The 15,584-nt window shown below is 46.6% G+C and overlaps 8 protein-coding genes across 8 annotated transcripts in view; 4 read left to right on the top strand and 4 right to left on the bottom strand.

Moving 5' to 3' along the window:
* Positions 1 to 15,584, bottom strand: part of LOC126558058 (carboxypeptidase D) — a 195,372-nt gene that overhangs the window by 111,094 nt on the left and 68,694 nt on the right. The window lies entirely within an intron of this gene.
* Positions 316 to 3,979, top strand: LOC126557118 (cullin-5). The gene is made up of 5 exons (XM_050212783.1): positions 316 to 397; positions 499 to 1,997; positions 2,893 to 3,013; positions 3,082 to 3,765; positions 3,842 to 3,979. Exons 1-5 carry the CDS (start codon positions 386 to 388, stop codon positions 3,977 to 3,979), a joined length of 2,454 nt encoding a protein of 817 aa, XP_050068740.1. The 5' UTR covers positions 316 to 385.
* LOC126559865 (uncharacterized) lies at positions 4,412 to 5,305 on the bottom strand. The gene is made up of 2 exons (XM_050216038.1): positions 5,133 to 5,305; positions 4,412 to 5,060 (listed from the first exon to the last, which is right to left on the bottom strand). Exons 1-2 carry the CDS (start codon positions 5,231 to 5,233, stop codon positions 4,421 to 4,423), a joined length of 741 nt encoding a protein of 246 aa, XP_050071995.1. The 5' UTR covers positions 5,234 to 5,305; the 3' UTR covers positions 4,412 to 4,420.
* Positions 5,607 to 6,450, top strand: LOC126559019 (COMM domain-containing protein 2). Its single transcript, XM_050215115.1, has 3 exons — positions 5,607 to 5,678; positions 5,740 to 5,817; positions 5,892 to 6,450. Exons 1-3 carry the CDS (start codon positions 5,612 to 5,614, stop codon positions 6,404 to 6,406), a joined length of 660 nt encoding a protein of 219 aa, XP_050071072.1. The 5' UTR covers positions 5,607 to 5,611; the 3' UTR covers positions 6,407 to 6,450.
* On the bottom strand, positions 6,452 to 7,041 carry LOC126559278 (28S ribosomal protein S18a, mitochondrial). Its single transcript, XM_050215409.1, has 2 exons — positions 6,936 to 7,041; positions 6,452 to 6,868 (listed from the first exon to the last, which is right to left on the bottom strand). Exons 1-2 carry the CDS (start codon positions 7,033 to 7,035, stop codon positions 6,483 to 6,485), a joined length of 486 nt encoding a protein of 161 aa, XP_050071366.1. The 5' UTR covers positions 7,036 to 7,041; the 3' UTR covers positions 6,452 to 6,482.
* LOC126558192 (MYG1 exonuclease) lies at positions 7,358 to 8,578 on the top strand. The gene has a single exon (XM_050214159.1). The coding sequence runs from the start codon at positions 7,358 to 7,360 to the stop codon at positions 8,576 to 8,578; it is 1,221 nt and encodes a 406-aa protein (XP_050070116.1).
* LOC126558006 (pseudouridylate synthase 1 homolog) lies at positions 8,683 to 10,101 on the bottom strand. Its single transcript, XM_050213938.1, has 2 exons — positions 9,558 to 10,101; positions 8,683 to 9,479 (listed from the first exon to the last, which is right to left on the bottom strand). The coding sequence occupies exons 1-2, from the start codon at positions 10,099 to 10,101 to the stop codon at positions 8,683 to 8,685; spliced, it is 1,341 nt and encodes a 446-aa protein (XP_050069895.1).
* The window catches only part of LOC126556586 (uncharacterized), a 43,340-nt gene continuing 38,994 nt past the window's right edge, over positions 11,239 to 15,584 (top strand). Inside the window, exon 1 of the mRNA XM_050211914.1 lies at positions 11,239 to 14,304. Within this exon, the coding sequence (XP_050067871.1) occupies positions 11,239 to 14,304 (3,066 nt within the window). The remainder of the gene's footprint in view (positions 14,305 to 15,584) is intronic.

The raw sequence follows: 15,584 nt of genomic DNA, 5'->3' as shown, positions 1-15,584 counted from the left end.
GATCATGACACATACGCATTTGCGTGCAAACCGGTAAATAAAATCCTATACCTAATTAGGCGTTTAGGCAACGGATAACCTTCCCCCACGGGTTAAACGACACACATGTAGACATAGGTGAAACGGTTCATCGTGTGACCTCAAAAGTGCATTAGCTAGTTGTGTAAGAAGCGGACTGCCAGATTTGTCAGTGGTGTCGGGCACGAATTGCCCCCTTCCGGAGCCTGGACTGTAGTGAGATAGTTATGAGCAAGCCAGGCAATAAGCATCGTAGAAAGATTGTGGCCTGGCTGTAAAACCATCACAAACACCAGTTATTATCGATCGCGGTAGCAGGAAGATCAGGAAGCATACTGACGGATTCAACGCAAACAAACACACCAAAATGATGCAAAGGGTAATTAACTTTCATGGTGCACTTACTGCATCTCAGCAGGCAACGATGTCTTAGGATGCTAGATTACTAATTCGAAATCCATGATTTTCTTGTCCTCGCAGAATTCTACCTTCGAAGACAAATGGCCATGCATGCGGCCAGTTGTTTTAAGTCTGCTGAAGCAGGAACGTGTCACACCTTCCGAATGGCAGGAGCTGTTTTTTGCCGTACATCTCGTGTGCCTCTGGGACGACAAAGGTCCGCTAAAAATACACGAAAGTCTGCAGCAAGATATCGTAGCGTACATCAAACAGGCCCAGTGCCGCGTACTGGCCCAACGCGAAGAGCAAGCCCTACTGAAAGCGTATATCGTCGAGTGGCGTAAGTTCTTCACGCAAAGCAATTATCTTCCGTTGCCGTTTGCGAAGCTGGAAAGCTGTTTGCAGAGTAAAGGTAGCAGCAGCTCGTCGTCATCTGTTTCTTCATCCGGAGCCGGTGCATCTTCCTCGTCGTCATCAGCCGGGGCGACGGGCGGTGGTGCCGGGACGAGCCATAATTCAGCTGCTTGTGCATCAGCCGGCACTAGTTCGGGCAGTAGCAGCAGTAGTTCCTCCAAGAAGCCAACCCACGCCGAAGACTCGATCGTGCGTAAGCTGATGCTGGATTCGTGGAACCAGAGCATCTTCATGAACATCAAGCATCGGCTACAGGAATCGGCGATGAAGCTGGTGCACGCGGAACGGAATGGTGAAGCGTTCGATTCGCAGCTCGTGATCGGTGTGCGCGAAAGCTACGTAAATCTGTGCTCCAACACGGAGGATAAGCTGGAGATCTATAGGGAGAACTTTGAGGCGGCCTATCTGCATGCCACATCTTCCTTTTACCGGCTCAAGGCAAGCGAACAACTACAGACGAACGGTGTCAAGAGCTTCATGGAGTATGCCGATGCGAAGCTACGCGAGGAGGAAGCTCGAGGCGAACGATACCTGGAACCGGGCAGCATCACTGCCCTCGGACAGTGCTGCGTGACAGTGCTAATAGGTGACCATTTGCCGACGCTGCTGGCCGAATGTGCACCGCTGATTGAAGCACGTGAAACGCAACGTTTGCAGCTAATGTTTCGTCTGCTAGACCGGGTGGCCGGCGGTGTCGATCCGATGTTACGCGATCTGGAAAATCATATCGTACAGGCGGGGCTGGCTGATATGGTAGCGGCTGCCGATATCATTACGCAGGATTCGGAAAAGTACGTCGAACGGTTGCTGAAGCTGTTCCGACGGTTTAGCGATCTGGTAAAGGAAGCGTTCAACGATGATCCACGGTTTCTGACCGCACGCGATAAAGCATTTAAAACGGTCGTGAACGATATAACGCTTTTCAAGCTGGAACTGCCCACCTCGAACACGGCGATGGCCCGTGGAATTAAGATATCGACGCCCGAATCAAAGTGTCCCGAGCTGCTGGCCAACTACTGTGATATGCTGCTAAGGCGAACACCGTTCAGTAAGCGGCTCACCACCGAAGAGATTGAATCTCGTCTCAAGGACGTACTGCTGGTGCTCAAGTATGTAAGCAATAAGGATGTCTTTATGCGGTACCATAAGGCTCACCTAACGCGCAGGTATGTAACGGGTACCGGGGGTATAATAGTTCCCATTAGAATTTGTCCTACAGTTGTAGAAAATTGACTAGAATAAGAACAATATTTCGACTGTAATTTTGAGGGTCATTTGCACGCATTTTTTTGGTTTTCCTTGACTTATTTTTACAAGTCAGCTCAACTTACGGAAAGTTCACCCGGGCCAGATTCGGTTTTCGGTTCAGTTATTTGGAGATAAAAAATGGACGATTTGATCCAACCATTATTCAATCCCTCTGAATAAATTATTATCAACAAATTATTATATTGAATTGTCCCTTGAAAAGAATTATTTTTAACGGAAAATTCCAAATTAAAAAGTAAAATAGCCACCACTACTATTTCGGGCAGGAGTGGCGCATATTTTTCGCTGATTTTAATGGCATTTGAGCTATAAAAAATGTAAAAAAATTTGTTCACAATCTTGACATTTCACTTGGAACTGAATTGAATTGTACTGAACATCCCGATCGATCCGACTTGGGATTGAATCCCAGAATCAGTTTCGTATTTTTTCATTACTTGTTCAGTTACGCACAAGGTTAGAATGTATTCGGCAGTTAGATCCGTGATCTTAAAGCACTTCGGAGACACGAACCGCTTTAGAACACGAAGTTTCACCGATAACACACGTGAGAGCCCTGAGCCCTGAGAGGGCTATGAGCCCTGAGAAGCAAATCATAGCAAACCAGTAAAGAAGCTATGTTCTGGGCGTAATTAAACTTTTTTTGAACCCAAAAGATGAGGAATTGGTGAACCAAATTTACACCTAGTACATAGTAATGAAACATCTGATATGATATTCCATTTTTACATAATTTTCGATGATATTATTTAAAACGCCGTCTGGCCCTGTATTCTTTCTTTCTTCTTAAAGACTCATCCTCGACTCTAGTGCTGACAGCGAAAAGGAGGAGGATATGGTAGAATGGTTAAGGGAGGTCGGTATGCCAGCGGACTACGTGAATAAATTGGCTCGAATGTTTCAAGACATTAAGGTAATCCACTGCATGCTGTCTGACTGGATGGAGAAAATCTAAACTTCTGCTCGGCTCTTTTTTCACAGGTTAGTGAAGACTTGAATACTCAGTTCCGATCGCAAACGACGCGCCACGATGCGATTAACATTAAGATCCTGAATGCCGGTGCGTGGGCACGCGGTTCCGAGCGTGTTTCCGTCAGCTTGCCGCTCGAGCTGGAAGACTACATTCCGGAGGTAGAGGAATTCTACAAGAAGAAACATTCGGGCCGCAAACTCCAGTGGTACCATCACATGAGCAACGGTACGATCACGTTCGCCAACAACACGGGCCGGTTCGATCTGGACGTGACCACATTCCAGATGGCGGTACTGTTCGCATGGAACCAGAGGCCCAACGAACGCGTCTCGTACGAAAATCTACGTCTAGCGACGGAACTGCCCGATCCGGAATTGCGCCGAACGCTGTGGTCGTTGGTAGCGTTCCCCAAGTTGAAGCGTCAACTGTTGGTGTACGAACCGGCCATTAGCAACCCGAAAGATTTTACCGAAAATACACTGTTTTGGGTGAATCAGGATTTTGCAATAATCAAAAATGGGAAACCGCAGCGTCGCGGTAAGGTGAATCTGGTGGGTCGGTTGCAGCTTAGCACTGAACGGTCCCAGCAGGAGGACAATCAGTCGATAGTGCAGCTACGTATATTGCGCACACAGGAAGCAATCATCAAGATCATGAAGATGCGCAAACGGTTGAGTAATGCTGCGCTGCAGGTACGTTAACCATCTTAATTTACCGCTCGGAATCTGCTTTTCACCTCGTTTTCTCTCTTTCTTTCTTCCTCTCTAGGCTGAACTGGTTGATATACTTAAAAACATGTTCCTGCCTTCGAAAAAAATGATCAAGGAGCAGCTGGAATGGTTAATAGAGCATAAATACATGCGGAGAGATGACGACGATATAAATACCTTCATTTACATGGCGTAAAACAGGCGAAAAAGTTGGAGTTTTTGGTAGATAAAGCAGAACAGAGTGGAATGGGTAATGATGGCAGCAATTTCATTTAAGGACGGTACACCTTCACCCAGGCATATACAGGATACAAGCTTCTTCGACACACAGAGCCTGACTGATCGCGTTGCGCTGCTGGCAACATTTTTTACAATCGGAGAATATTTGTTGTTGATTTATTTCTTACCGAGCTGTATATTCACCATACTGAACAAAGGTGAATAATGAGCACACCGACCTTCGACTGGATGTGCTGAGCAATTAGTAATAAAAAAAAAAACTAGCATCGGATTATCGTAAAGAACAAGTTTCATGTGCTTTCCATTCATAGGCAATGTTTTTGGCCTTTTATTAACTTAAACTGTAGTAATCCCAATCACCAAGGAAAGCCACCCACCGTCATACCGAGCCGGACTATTACAAGTAAAGATTTGAACTCGTTTTGAATTTCAACTCGTAACGATCGGCACACGGTACTCCGAGCGCCTTCAACAACCGTAGAATTGGCTCCGATGATACCGAATCCAGTATAACCGAGTCCAAGTAGCAACCGTAAACGGCAGCTTCCTTCTTTCTGCCAAATTTACGATAGCTAGCAACACCAGCCGCTACTCCGGTGATTACGTTCGGTGCTTCGAGCAAACCGATGTCATCCAGTATCCTGTTTGCGGTCAGTGCTTTGATGAAACAAACCTTTTCCTGCTCTTGCTCAGTAAGTCCTTTGTACAGAACGGCCGGTTGAAGCGAAATAGATGAGACGGTTTCGGCTGCATCCAACCAGGCGGACAGCCGGTGTGTGATTTGACCGAACAGATTCGGGTCCAGCTCTTCCGATACGCAAAGTAGCAGCTTCTCAGCTGGTAGGTGGAACATGCTTACGGTGCCGCAAGATAGCTGACATATCGGTTTGCACTGTCCATCTAGGAGAACCTTCCCGATAAAGCTGAACACCTTTTGGCCCTCGATGATAACGAAATGGAACGGGGCTTGGAGTGTTTTTTGCATCGATTGCTCTTCGCTAGTTTCTTCCTGATCGTTGTACCAGATCCATTCCAAACTGAATTGAAGGGACAAGGGCTTGAAATTATATTTGCTACGTTGTTAGCGCTGTAATGATGCTGATACGTACTTGTTGGCGTGCGATACTTGCTCATCGACCGCTTCATCATCATAATCGTCCCAGAAGGCACGGGTAGATGGTTCCACAATTTCTCCAAAACTTAAACTCATTTTATGGGCGGAATTAGAAGCCGCTTACTTTGCACAAAACGCGAGCGACCGGCAACAAGAATGACAAACAATATCGCGAATGTCGACTCATGTTGTGACGGCTGTCAGATGCTATTGTTTTTGTTTGTGTGCGTTCAGTCACTTTTCCAATCAGACAAATGCAACTCCGCATTTCTATTTTGAAGCTGCAATTCGCTGAATGAGCGTGATAAGGAGTAATTATTAAAATTGTTTGTGCTACATTTTTGTTGAAAGATTTGTAATGTTACACTTAAAACAATGACAAAGATTTTTTTATAGTTCACTTCAATTCTTCAGTATAACGTACAGATGAGCTGCAACTCTTATCAAGTTTAGCCGTGATTAGGACTCTATAAAATGGCCCCAATTATTCGACCAGAGCAAGCGGACCAACTGCGCTTTTTACTGGAGCAACCCGAAGAAGGTAACCGAAGAGCATACTGAGCTCACCGCTGTTGTAACACATTTGTTTGGTGTTCTTGCAGTTCTGATAGAGTTTTGCAAGCTGGCCATCGAGTACATAAACTCCGGGATCAACGAGAAGAAATGCACGGTGGCAGCAAGTAAGTTTTGCGATGTTACGCCACTAAAGCCAAATAGAAAGCTAAAATTTGTTGCTTCTTTTTGTCCCTTTCAGAGAAACTTTCATCCACATACGATATCGTGCGTGGCGCGTTGGAAGCACTGGTTGCACTGCTAATCGATAGCACGAAAATGGCAATCAGCGAGCGTGACTTCTACACCGCAGTTCAAACCTCGTTGGATAGTATTGATCAGAAGCAAAGCGAAATATTGTGGCAGTTTATAACGAGCAAGCGCCACTTGGTCGATAATGTGCTGCGTGCATCCTGTCAGGATGAGATGTATTTTCGTGATTTAGAGTGGCGCATCGAAGGACGCATCGCATCCCGCAGCCTTCGATCACAGGCAGCACCGGTGATCAAGATGAAGTTTCACCTAGACACCGAGTGTGTGAGCGAGTACCGGGAAAAATTACATTCCACGCCGGAGACGGAAAAGCACACACGTAGAGAAGTGCTGGCCGAAACGGACCCCAGCATGCTTCAGCACATGATACAGGTGCTGGAGCAAGCGCTGCTGGAAGCACGAACAAGGCGCGTTCGGAACTACGTTAAACCAGCCCAAAGTTAACGCTTGGGAATAAATATTTACACCGTATTACACGTCCACAATGCACTACTTTATGTGACTGGTTCCTCTAGTGGTACTAACATTTAATGGTTTGTTCATCGAAATACTTGTTGTACTTCTTCCACTGGTACCGCTGTTTGGGATCTCTCTTGCTTGTCGCTGGATTTAGATTTGGCATGAGGCCCGCTTTCTGTGCCATCGTTACTAGGGCTCCCATGCGCCGTTGCTGCCGCTTACATAATCCTGTAATCCGGCGCGGCAACATGCATCCGTCCGACCGCACGTATTGGCTGAGAATAAGCACGTCGGTGTGCTTGATGTCCAGTCCGAGTGTGCACTGCGGACAAAACCGTTCACCATTCTGACGTGCCTCGAGCAGCTGCGGAATCACCATATCTTGTCGGGGTGAAGGCACATATTCTCCTTTGACTACCAGCGTGTCGTTTGTTTTGATCTCTTTGACTGGCCCGGAAAGAAGGTGTGAAAGTAAGGAACTACTATCCAGTTGTGAGAATGCATGCATACTTACTCTCTTTAAGATGATTTACAGACGAAAGCGAAAAATTTCGTAAAATAGTCGAGGAAAGTTTAGTAAATGCCGAGTACTTGAACCTCACCGACAAAGCCATCGTTGTTGACTGGAGGAGATTGTTTGTTTTTATTATGCCATTCTTGCTGCTGTCAAATTTGTTGTTTGTGTTTGAGGTTATGTGACGAATAATGGCGTTCGAAATAATGGGTCGTAAAGGGATTTAAGAATAGAGAACAGAGAAGTTCGTGAAGTAAAAAAAAGTAGATAGTTAAATCTGGAAAATACATGGAGCACATTAGAACGCAATAAAATGAAGAACAAATTTGAAAAATGCTCTTCCAGTGTAATTGCGCATTAAGCAGCAAAACGTCAAAAAAGCGCACTCTCAGAAACCAAGGTGCATCGAGGAATGTTGAGAGATGTTGACTGCATGGAGCAGGCTTTTTCCGTGTACGATATATTCTGCACCAACCATCTATCGCAGCCAGCCTTACCGTGCTATCCATCGCTCTTCGAAAGCTATCCTACTACAGCGAACTACGCTTAAACATTTTAAAACAATGACCACAAACGTACCAGCATCAACAAAGCGTTTCAAGGACGACCATCCAAGTACGGGTTCTAGTGAGGGTGTGAAAATCGGTACCCACGATGGCATTTTCCACTGTGACGAAGTATTGGCTTGCTTCATGTTGCAGCAACTACCGCGGTACGCTTCGGCCCAAATCATTCGAACCCGCGATATGGCCAAACTAGACGAGTGTGATATCGTGGTGGATGTTGGAGCCAAGTTTGACCGGGAACATCACCGGTACGATCATCACCAGGGAGAATTCAATGAAACGCTTAAGTCTCTTCGCCCGGAAATGAGTGTGAAATGGGACATACGGCTCAGCTCGGCCGGTCTTGTGTACACGTACTTTGGCGAAGAAGTGATCAAGCAGATATTAAAAGACAAGCTGGACATGGAACCGACCGTCGAATGTTTACGGGCGATTTACGCAAAGGTGTACGATGGGCTGATCAGCGAAATCGACGCGATCGACAATGGTGTGCCAATGTTCGAGGGTGGAGAACCACGGTACAACATTTCAACGCATCTTAGTGCACGTGTTGGTGCGTTCAATTCACGATGGGACGAACCAACGCCTGCGCCCGGCTGTTTGGAGCGTTTCGAAAAGGCCAAAGCATACGTTGGGCTTGAATTTGTCGACAAAGTTACGTACTATGCGTGCAGTTGGTGGCCTGCCCGCGATATCGTGTCGAAAGCGTTGGCCAATCGGTTGGCCTTACACGAGTCGGGTGAAATTCTTGAGCTGGAGAAACCCTGTCCCTGGAAGGAACATCTTTACCAGCTGGAACAGGAGCAAAAACTTGTCGGAACGCCGAAGTACGTTATATACTGCAACAAGGAACACGATTGGCGTGTTATATGCGTTCCAGTGCAACCGTCCAGTTTTGTGTGTCGCAAGTTCCTAGCCAAAGCGTGGTGCGGTGTTCGAGACGAGAATCTAGTGCGCGTGTCAGGCATTGCGGGTTCGAACTTTTGCCATCAGACCGGATTTATTGGTGGGAACAAGACGCGCGAAGGAGCGCTGAAAATGGCAATTGCCAGCCTAACGGCACCGAATGAAGCTTAAGAAAAGGCGAGCATAATATTTAAATTTCTCGTGATAATAAAAGATTTATCAAAATCAAAGTACGTTCTACATCTGTGTTCGCGACAGCAAACTGTTCATTTCTACTACTCGTCGTCATCATCATTATCGTCTTTCCGATTTCTCGGTTTCCACTCGCTTGGTTCATTCTCATCTCTTGGTTCGTAACTGTGCAAGGGTAGTTTTTCAAGCCATTCCATCATCGAATTACTGCTCAACTCTGTCTCGACAATGGTCGAGGCAATGTGTCGCTTGAAGAACTCTTGTATAGCCGGGTCCTCCTTATCGAATTCTAATGTTTCATGGCATCCATCCTCACCGTACCGCTTGTTGTACTTGTCGTAATGGATTCTGCTCAACACTAGCCCCAATCCCGGAGCCGTCGGGATGCCGTACCGTTCCTGGCCGAAAGCTTTCTCGATGATCGCAATGTCCGTAAGCCCACGAACGACGGCTATGGTAAGGCCTACCATCTTGCGTATCTGATGCAGCATAAAGCTTTGTCCTTTAATCTTAATCGTAGCGAATTCGGCCGTCGTACCTTCGGGCACAAATGGTGGCTCACATTCGAAGGACATGATAAACCGTTTCACCGATGGGTCGAGAAATTCTTTACGGCTGGTAAAGTTGTGAAAGTTCTTTGTTCCAACGTACAGCGCAAGTACTTCGTTCACATGCTTCAACCGATCAGCCGGCAGCCGGTACGTTTGAATGTCCACCTTTTCTTTGTCCGTAGCGAATGCTATCGTGGGCAGCGTGTACGTGTACGTACGGGCGTCACAGTTTGTCTTGGAATTGAAACCTTTCGTCACGCGCTTCACCGCGTACACACGTATGTCCTCCGGCAGCTCGGAATTCAGTGCTTCAATGTCCAGATTGTCAGCTGAAAAAGAAAGTAGTAAATAGCAGTAACAGAGCATACAAAGCAACTCAAATCGTTGGCCGGAACTTGTCATCTTACGCAGCTTGATCGACACCACCTGTACCGCTGCCGACACTCCTTTATCGGTGCGTGCCGCTCGCTGGAACTGAATTTGTTGCGGTTGTCGAAATCCTTCATCATTGATCCAGTTTTGCTTGAGCATCGCACGCAACAGGTCCTCTTCGATTGTTTTCGTACCCGGATTGCGCTGCATACCGAAGTAATTTACGCCGGAGTAACCGAGGAGAATGATGCTCTTGCGCCGTTTAACACGCGAAGCCGGGTCAAAATTTTTCACCGCTTCCGGATCTTCCGGTGGATCCTCCCACTTACGCCTTTTAACCGCACCATTGTACCGTTGCTGTACTTCCTGCTTGGTTTTGCGTGATTCCATTCGCTTCTGTGCTTCGAGCTTTTTGTTCACTAATTTCACTTCTACGGCGGCTGCAAGTTCGATTGCAAATCGTTTCCGCACCGTATCGTCTATTAGGTGGATGCGTGGAGGATGCGTGTAAAACTTGGGATGCGGAATACGGGTTAATTTTACAGTGGCTATCGCAGCACGAAGAAATATGGAAATCATTTAGGAAAAACAATGTGGCAGATGCGGGTGAACTTGGTGCCGGTTTTGGTTGCTGTTGACCAAGGTTACGAGATATGAAAACAGAGGAGACGGCGTGTGCCGCTTTACGACAGCAGAAGTATTTTTCAACTTTTTCCGGAAATAAATGTGGATTGTTTTAACGAGTTGGAAATGAAATAAATATTGAAATTCCTTTATTTTTCATTAGTTCATTCTTTACTATTGATTTATATTAATCCCTCTGGCCATCAACTGTCACACTGACATTTAATATGACTGTTGATGAAACGGCATACCATTCGCTTCTTTTATATATGCACCTTAAGTGACGCCGAAGAAGAAGAAACCGTTGTGTTGTACGCAGGGGGTTCGTTTTGTTTACGTTTGTAACGAAATCTTCTGTTTTTTCGTGATGCAAACCGCGGTGGTACTGAATGTGAGATTTTAAAGGACAGTTCCTAACTTAAGCTAAACCATAGAGAAGTTAATCTCACATGTAGGCAATACTACAACTGTTTGGGGATAGGCGTAAAGGAAAAAAAAAAAGAGAAGTTCTTGCACCAATGCGCATCCAATTTCGCGTTTCACATCCGCCCGAAGAAGAAAAAGTGGTATCGGAAAGTGGCTCAAAGAAGAAGAAGATTGATCGCGGAGGCTGTGCTGGCTTCATAATTGACAGCTTTCTACACGATCAGCAAATCGGAGAGAAAGAAAAAAAAATCAACGAATCCAACCCATCGACGGAGGGTTGCAGTGAAAACTTTCTAGGCAAAATCGGACCTAATGCAAAGCTCAAATCCTTGGATGCTGTGATTGCAACTTTTGCTTTGTTAGTGTTGTTGACCGTACGCAGCATCCGCGCAATGGAATTTGCACGGTGACGTTTGTTTTGTTCTCGGTTAAATGGCACCATAGTGAGTGGAATGCGGACAAGCAACAAAGCGTAGCAGTGTATTAGCAATAATATGAATAATGTTAAGCGCTAAGGTGTTCAGTGTGCTCGAACAGTTTCGTATCTGTGTCTTCGGTGCAAAGAAACTTAATGCAGTAAGTGAACATTTCGTTATAAACAATAACGCGAAAACAAACATCGATAGTCTTTTCTGCAAACATTAAACCCGTCCTACCCTACCCATCATGCATGCGGCTGGTGTGAGTGGTGGAGGCGGCGGTAATAGCGGGGCGGCCCATCGGCGACGTAAGAAACGGTCAAACTATGGCAACCGCACGGTAGATGTAAACCGTGGAACGAATGGTTTCGGGTTTACCATATCCGGTCAGCAACCCTGCATCCTGTCCTGCATTGTGGCAGGTTCTCCGGCCGATCTGGCAGGGTTGCGCGCGGGCGACTTTTTAATCTCCGTGAACGGACTCAACGTATCGAAGCTACCGCACGAATCAGTGGTACAGCTGATCGGTACGACACACGGTACGATCCGGATGGCCATCGCCGAGAACTACTATTCGGACAGTTCGGACGAGGATATAATGTTTCACGGTGTGCAGCAGCAGCGCACCCGACCAAAGTATCCTCACAAGACGAAATTCTCGCGTGCAGCCACCCAAGGCACCATGGTGGTGAACGGTGCCGGAATGGGCGGATGTAGTTCCAATGGTGCTCCGGAACGTATCATGACACACGGAACAACCAGTCCTATTAAACCGCTCATGTTGAGCGGTGAAAATGGGCCAGAAGAATTGATTGCCAACGGTAATGTGTCTCCATCGTCGGGAGCGGCAGCCACGGCGTATAACGTTATCCACAGTCCCAATGCCAGCAATAGTTGTGATATTTCTAACGTTAGTGCAATGGTACGTTCGGTACAGCTTGGCAACGGCACGTGCGACGATAGTACGCCGCTCGTACGTCCTACCGGCTCGGCGGGACAGTGCCCCAGTCAGGAAGGTTCACTAGAGTATCAGGCCATCGTTGGCTATCTAGGAACGATCGAGATGCCAAAACAGATTGCAACCAGCTCGAAGCTACAAACAGTGCGTAGTTGCATCCGAAAAATGCGCCAGGAAAAGCGAAACCCAACGACGGTGCTGATGACAATTCTTCCCTCCTGTCTGAATCTCACCAACACGAGCAACAATTTGATCGCGAAGTACGCATCTGCACGCCTCAGCTATGTGAGCAGCAGCAGCGAAAGCGACAACAAGTACTTTGGGCTCGTAACTTCGGCCATTTACGCGGACGGACTGATGTGCGACAGTGCCGACGTACTGAGCCATCCACGCAAAGACGTGGTTATCTCGAACAGTTGCCATGTGTTTGTGATCGATGGAAAGCTGGTGGAACATGAGGTGCACTTGGAAAAGGCGACCCTTTTTAGGGTCGTTTGCACGAAGGACCCGATAACGAATTTGTGTCTCGAGTTTCCCTCCAATTCGGAGTACGTGGTCAACTTGATACGCAGCATGTATAGTTTAAAATCTCCGATGAAAACGGACGGCAGTAGTGCGGGAGGGTACGGCAAACCACCCGTAGCAAGAAGCTTAAATTTGGATCAGGCACCCGGTGCACGTGGCTTTCCACGCAATCGATCCGACCCGCGACTGAATCCACGGCCAGGGATGGACATGGATGCACACGATATGCTGGCGGCTAACTCTCCCCAACCGAGCAATCACAGTGAAATTACGACAACATCTAGTAATTCGGATTCGGGCATTGGGTTTCACAACGATTGCCGTAACATCTCCGACCGGATACTGTTGGTCGATTTTCCCGGCATGCTGGGTCCACAGCAGCAACGGTTGTTACAGCAACAGCAGATAGCGAATGTGCGGGCACATTACAGAAAATCGCATCCGTTTTTACGCCCTGCTGGAATTATTAACGAAATACCCCCCAAAATGGACCCTATCAGAAATATACGCAGTATGGGTGGAGCAGGATGCTCTCCGGATGGTGCTGTGGCAGGTCCGTCCCGATCAGGGCTACAAATTGCGCATGGTAAATCGAAATCAGCCGATTACAGTTTTCCTTCGTCATCTACGGGTGGTTCACCATTCGCTGACCGGTTAACGGTACGAGCCAGGCCCGATCCTAAACCATTCTCCTCCGATCGGTCTCCCTCGAAGGAGAATGCTTTAAATTGTATGCAGGACGATGGTACACAAGAACTAACAGCGATAGTGCAAGAAACGGGTGTCGATAGATGGACCTGCGGTCGAACACTGGACGAGCAGGGTAATGTGGTGGAGGAACGTGCCGTCGATGTACCACCGATGGAGGAGTTGATTCTTGATTTGGAACGTTACAATAATGACAATGTTAAGAACAGCCTTCTGGCCGCCCGTTCCTGTGATGATATGATCCTTTCGCTGGGCAAAAAACCGGCACGTTCGCTAGCGGATGGCGAAGAAGGTGCACATGATCAGATGCTGCTCGATGCCGAAGCATACGAACGGTTAAAAATTAAGCTATCGATCGATGATTTGACGCTGATTTCCACCGAATCGTCGGGATTGGCGGTGGGAGGAGTGCACGAGGATCGGCCCACCGGCGGCAGCAGTAGTGTAAATCAACACGTCTTCCTACAGCCTCTTAAACCGGTGAAACGTTCCAAGAAAGCTTGCACAACACACACCACGAATGCTTCGTCCGGCAAACTGACCGCAATCCACGGTACACCGATGGGCTTGGAAGAAAACACCCAGTTGTCCATCGCCCACGGCCGCCGGACCGGTGATAAGATGACAGCCTACAAACTCAGCCCGAAAGTGTTTGGCTTGCCGCGCCCCATATCGGTTAGCTTTGAAAACATTTCCACACTTTCCGGAACAGTCGGGGAAGATGCGCGCGATAGCAACGGGGATGTTGATAAGCTAGGTGTTGGTGACATGTATTTCGAAGGTGATGAAACCATTCGTTGCACCAATTCGAACAAAACGTCGCATAGAATGAGCAATGGGACTCCGGGTTCGGGTCGCAAGAGCCGTGCGGCGAAGCGATTGAGCGGTGGGTTTTCAGCCATTTGGGGTAGCCTACAGGAGTTAAGAAGTGGAGGCTTCGGTGGGCACGGTGCCAAGGAAGAGCGTTCTAGGCCGGAACATGGCCGAAGTTCTACGTTGGAAGTGTGCGGTGGTAGCGATGGCGGTGCGTTAGTGGCCAAGCAGAAGGAGCGTGAAAGGAGACTGAGCGGTATGAAGATTCTGGAGGCGACCTACAGTGAGCCAGATCTGCGATACGATGAGGTAAGCGATCGATATCTTTAGTACTAGTCCAATGAGAGTAGAATGAAAAGGTGTAATAAGAGGGTAAAATTCTTGTGAAGCAATGTTTTTTAAGCTTATTGCAGTCATTTCAGTCGTTTTCAAATTACGTATTTCACGATTCCTCCTTATGTAGAAAAAAAAATCTAAAAAGGACCCTATCCAATCATTCTGTTTGCTTGATCGCAAGTGGAAAGTTACCACCAAGTCAAAGAAAGAAATGAAAACTTTTATTTACTCCTTTGAGCCGCTTTGTTTTGATCGTGTTCATTGATGGCGGGAACAAAACATGAGTTTAATGAGTCGCTGAATCTATTCTAAATCTAATCTCTAATCTGGTTCTCGTTTAAAAATAAGTAAAACAAGCTATTTTAAATCAAATGTCCACTGGCAAATTTAAATTATTTTTACTTTCCTTTTTGAGCTTTCCAAGCTCAACGATAAAAATGGCCAATGCGTAACATTCGTGTCAATTTTGCCAAGTCGGGAAAATTGTCCCTGACTTGAGTGGAACATGTTTGGTTTATTTGAAGAATGTAAAATTATTGCGGCAAATTATTTTGTTACAATGTTGTTTTATTACTATTTTTGCTTGCAAATTTATACTCTAAACTGCTCGCTTATCAGTATTCAGTCAAGTTTCCAACCGATGATCGGCGACTGTTTGTTTATTGCTCGATATGTTTATTGGTCGATCATTCCGATTTATTTTTTATCATCCTATCAGCTCGATCTATCGATGGATGTCTGCACAAAGGTTTCTTCTTCTTCTTCTTCTTGTCTTGACGACCTCCAAGGTCATGCCAGCCATCGAAATGGCTTACTAGACTGCCGACGATACCACGTTGTTGGATGGTCAGTCCTCACTACGGAGGGGCGGTCCGGATGGGATGTGAACCCCGGTCCTGCCGTTTGAAGACCGGTGCTGCTGTCCCCTATACCACCGGGCCGCCCCCAAAGCAAAGGTGTAACATCGAATGTTTCACGTATTTTTATTTTTTCATAAATTTTTACACAACGTTCTTTTACAAAATTTCAAAAGTTGATTCTATGAGCTAATTGTTTTCAAATCAGCGATAGTCATACGAACTATTGTATCTAAGAATGTATTTTTGGACATTTCAATGGAAATTCTTCATCGCTGTACCGAGCTGTAAGTGATCATCGTGTGATATAAATTGTTTATATATGTTTTAATTTTTCCGATTAGCTCAGCTAAGCTTTTCATTTAATAGACATTCCGAGAAAATCGAATGACGAAG

The sequence above is a fragment of the Anopheles maculipalpis genome, chromosome 2RL (assembly GCF_943734695.1).
Source record: "Anopheles maculipalpis chromosome 2RL, idAnoMacuDA_375_x, whole genome shotgun sequence".
NCBI lineage: Eukaryota > Metazoa > Arthropoda > Insecta > Diptera > Culicidae > Anopheles > Anopheles maculipalpis.
This window is presented reverse-complemented; position numbering and strand designations above follow the sequence as displayed.

What these genes read in the sequence shown, in the direction of transcription:
- LOC126557118 (XM_050212783.1), top strand. An exon ending in GAATGTTTCAAGACATTAAG is followed by an intron (nt 3,014 to 3,081) that starts GTAATCCACTGC and finishes CTTTTTTCACAG; the next exon opens with GTTAGTGAAGACTTGAATAC. An exon ending in TGAGTAATGCTGCGCTGCAG is followed by an intron (nt 3,766 to 3,841) that starts GTACGTTAACCA and finishes CTTCCTCTCTAG; the next exon opens with GCTGAACTGGTTGATATACT.
- LOC126559865 (XM_050216038.1), bottom strand. Translation starts at nt 5,233, where the DNA reads ATGAGTTTAAGTTTTGGAGAAATTGTGGAACCATCTACCCGTGCCTTC. An exon ending in CAAGTATCGCACGCCAACAA is followed by an intron (nt 5,061 to 5,132) that starts GTACGTATCAGC and finishes CCTTCAATTCAG; the next exon opens with TTTGGAATGGATCTGGTACA.
- LOC126559019 (XM_050215115.1), top strand. Translation starts at nt 5,612, where the DNA reads ATGGCCCCAATTATTCGACCAGAGCAAGCGGACCAACTGCGCTTTTTA. An exon ending in ACTGGAGCAACCCGAAGAAG is followed by an intron (nt 5,679 to 5,739) that starts GTAACCGAAGAG and finishes GTGTTCTTGCAG; the next exon opens with TTCTGATAGAGTTTTGCAAG. An exon ending in GAAATGCACGGTGGCAGCAA is followed by an intron (nt 5,818 to 5,891) that starts GTAAGTTTTGCG and finishes TGTCCCTTTCAG; the next exon opens with AGAAACTTTCATCCACATAC.
- LOC126559278 (XM_050215409.1), bottom strand. Translation starts at nt 7,035, where the DNA reads ATGGCTTTGTCGGTGAGGTTCAAGTACTCGGCATTTACTAAACTTTCC. An exon ending in TGTAAATCATCTTAAAGAGA is followed by an intron (nt 6,869 to 6,935) that starts GTAAGTATGCAT and finishes TTTCCGGGCCAG; the next exon opens with TCAAAGAGATCAAAACAAAC.
- LOC126558192 (XM_050214159.1), top strand. Translation starts at nt 7,358, where the DNA reads ATGTTGACTGCATGGAGCAGGCTTTTTCCGTGTACGATATATTCTGCA.
- LOC126558006 (XM_050213938.1), bottom strand. Translation starts at nt 10,101, where the DNA reads ATGATTTCCATATTTCTTCGTGCTGCGATAGCCACTGTAAAATTAACC. An exon ending in GGTGGTGTCGATCAAGCTGC is followed by an intron (nt 9,480 to 9,557) that starts GTAAGATGACAA and finishes TTTCTTTTTCAG; the next exon opens with CTGACAATCTGGACATTGAA.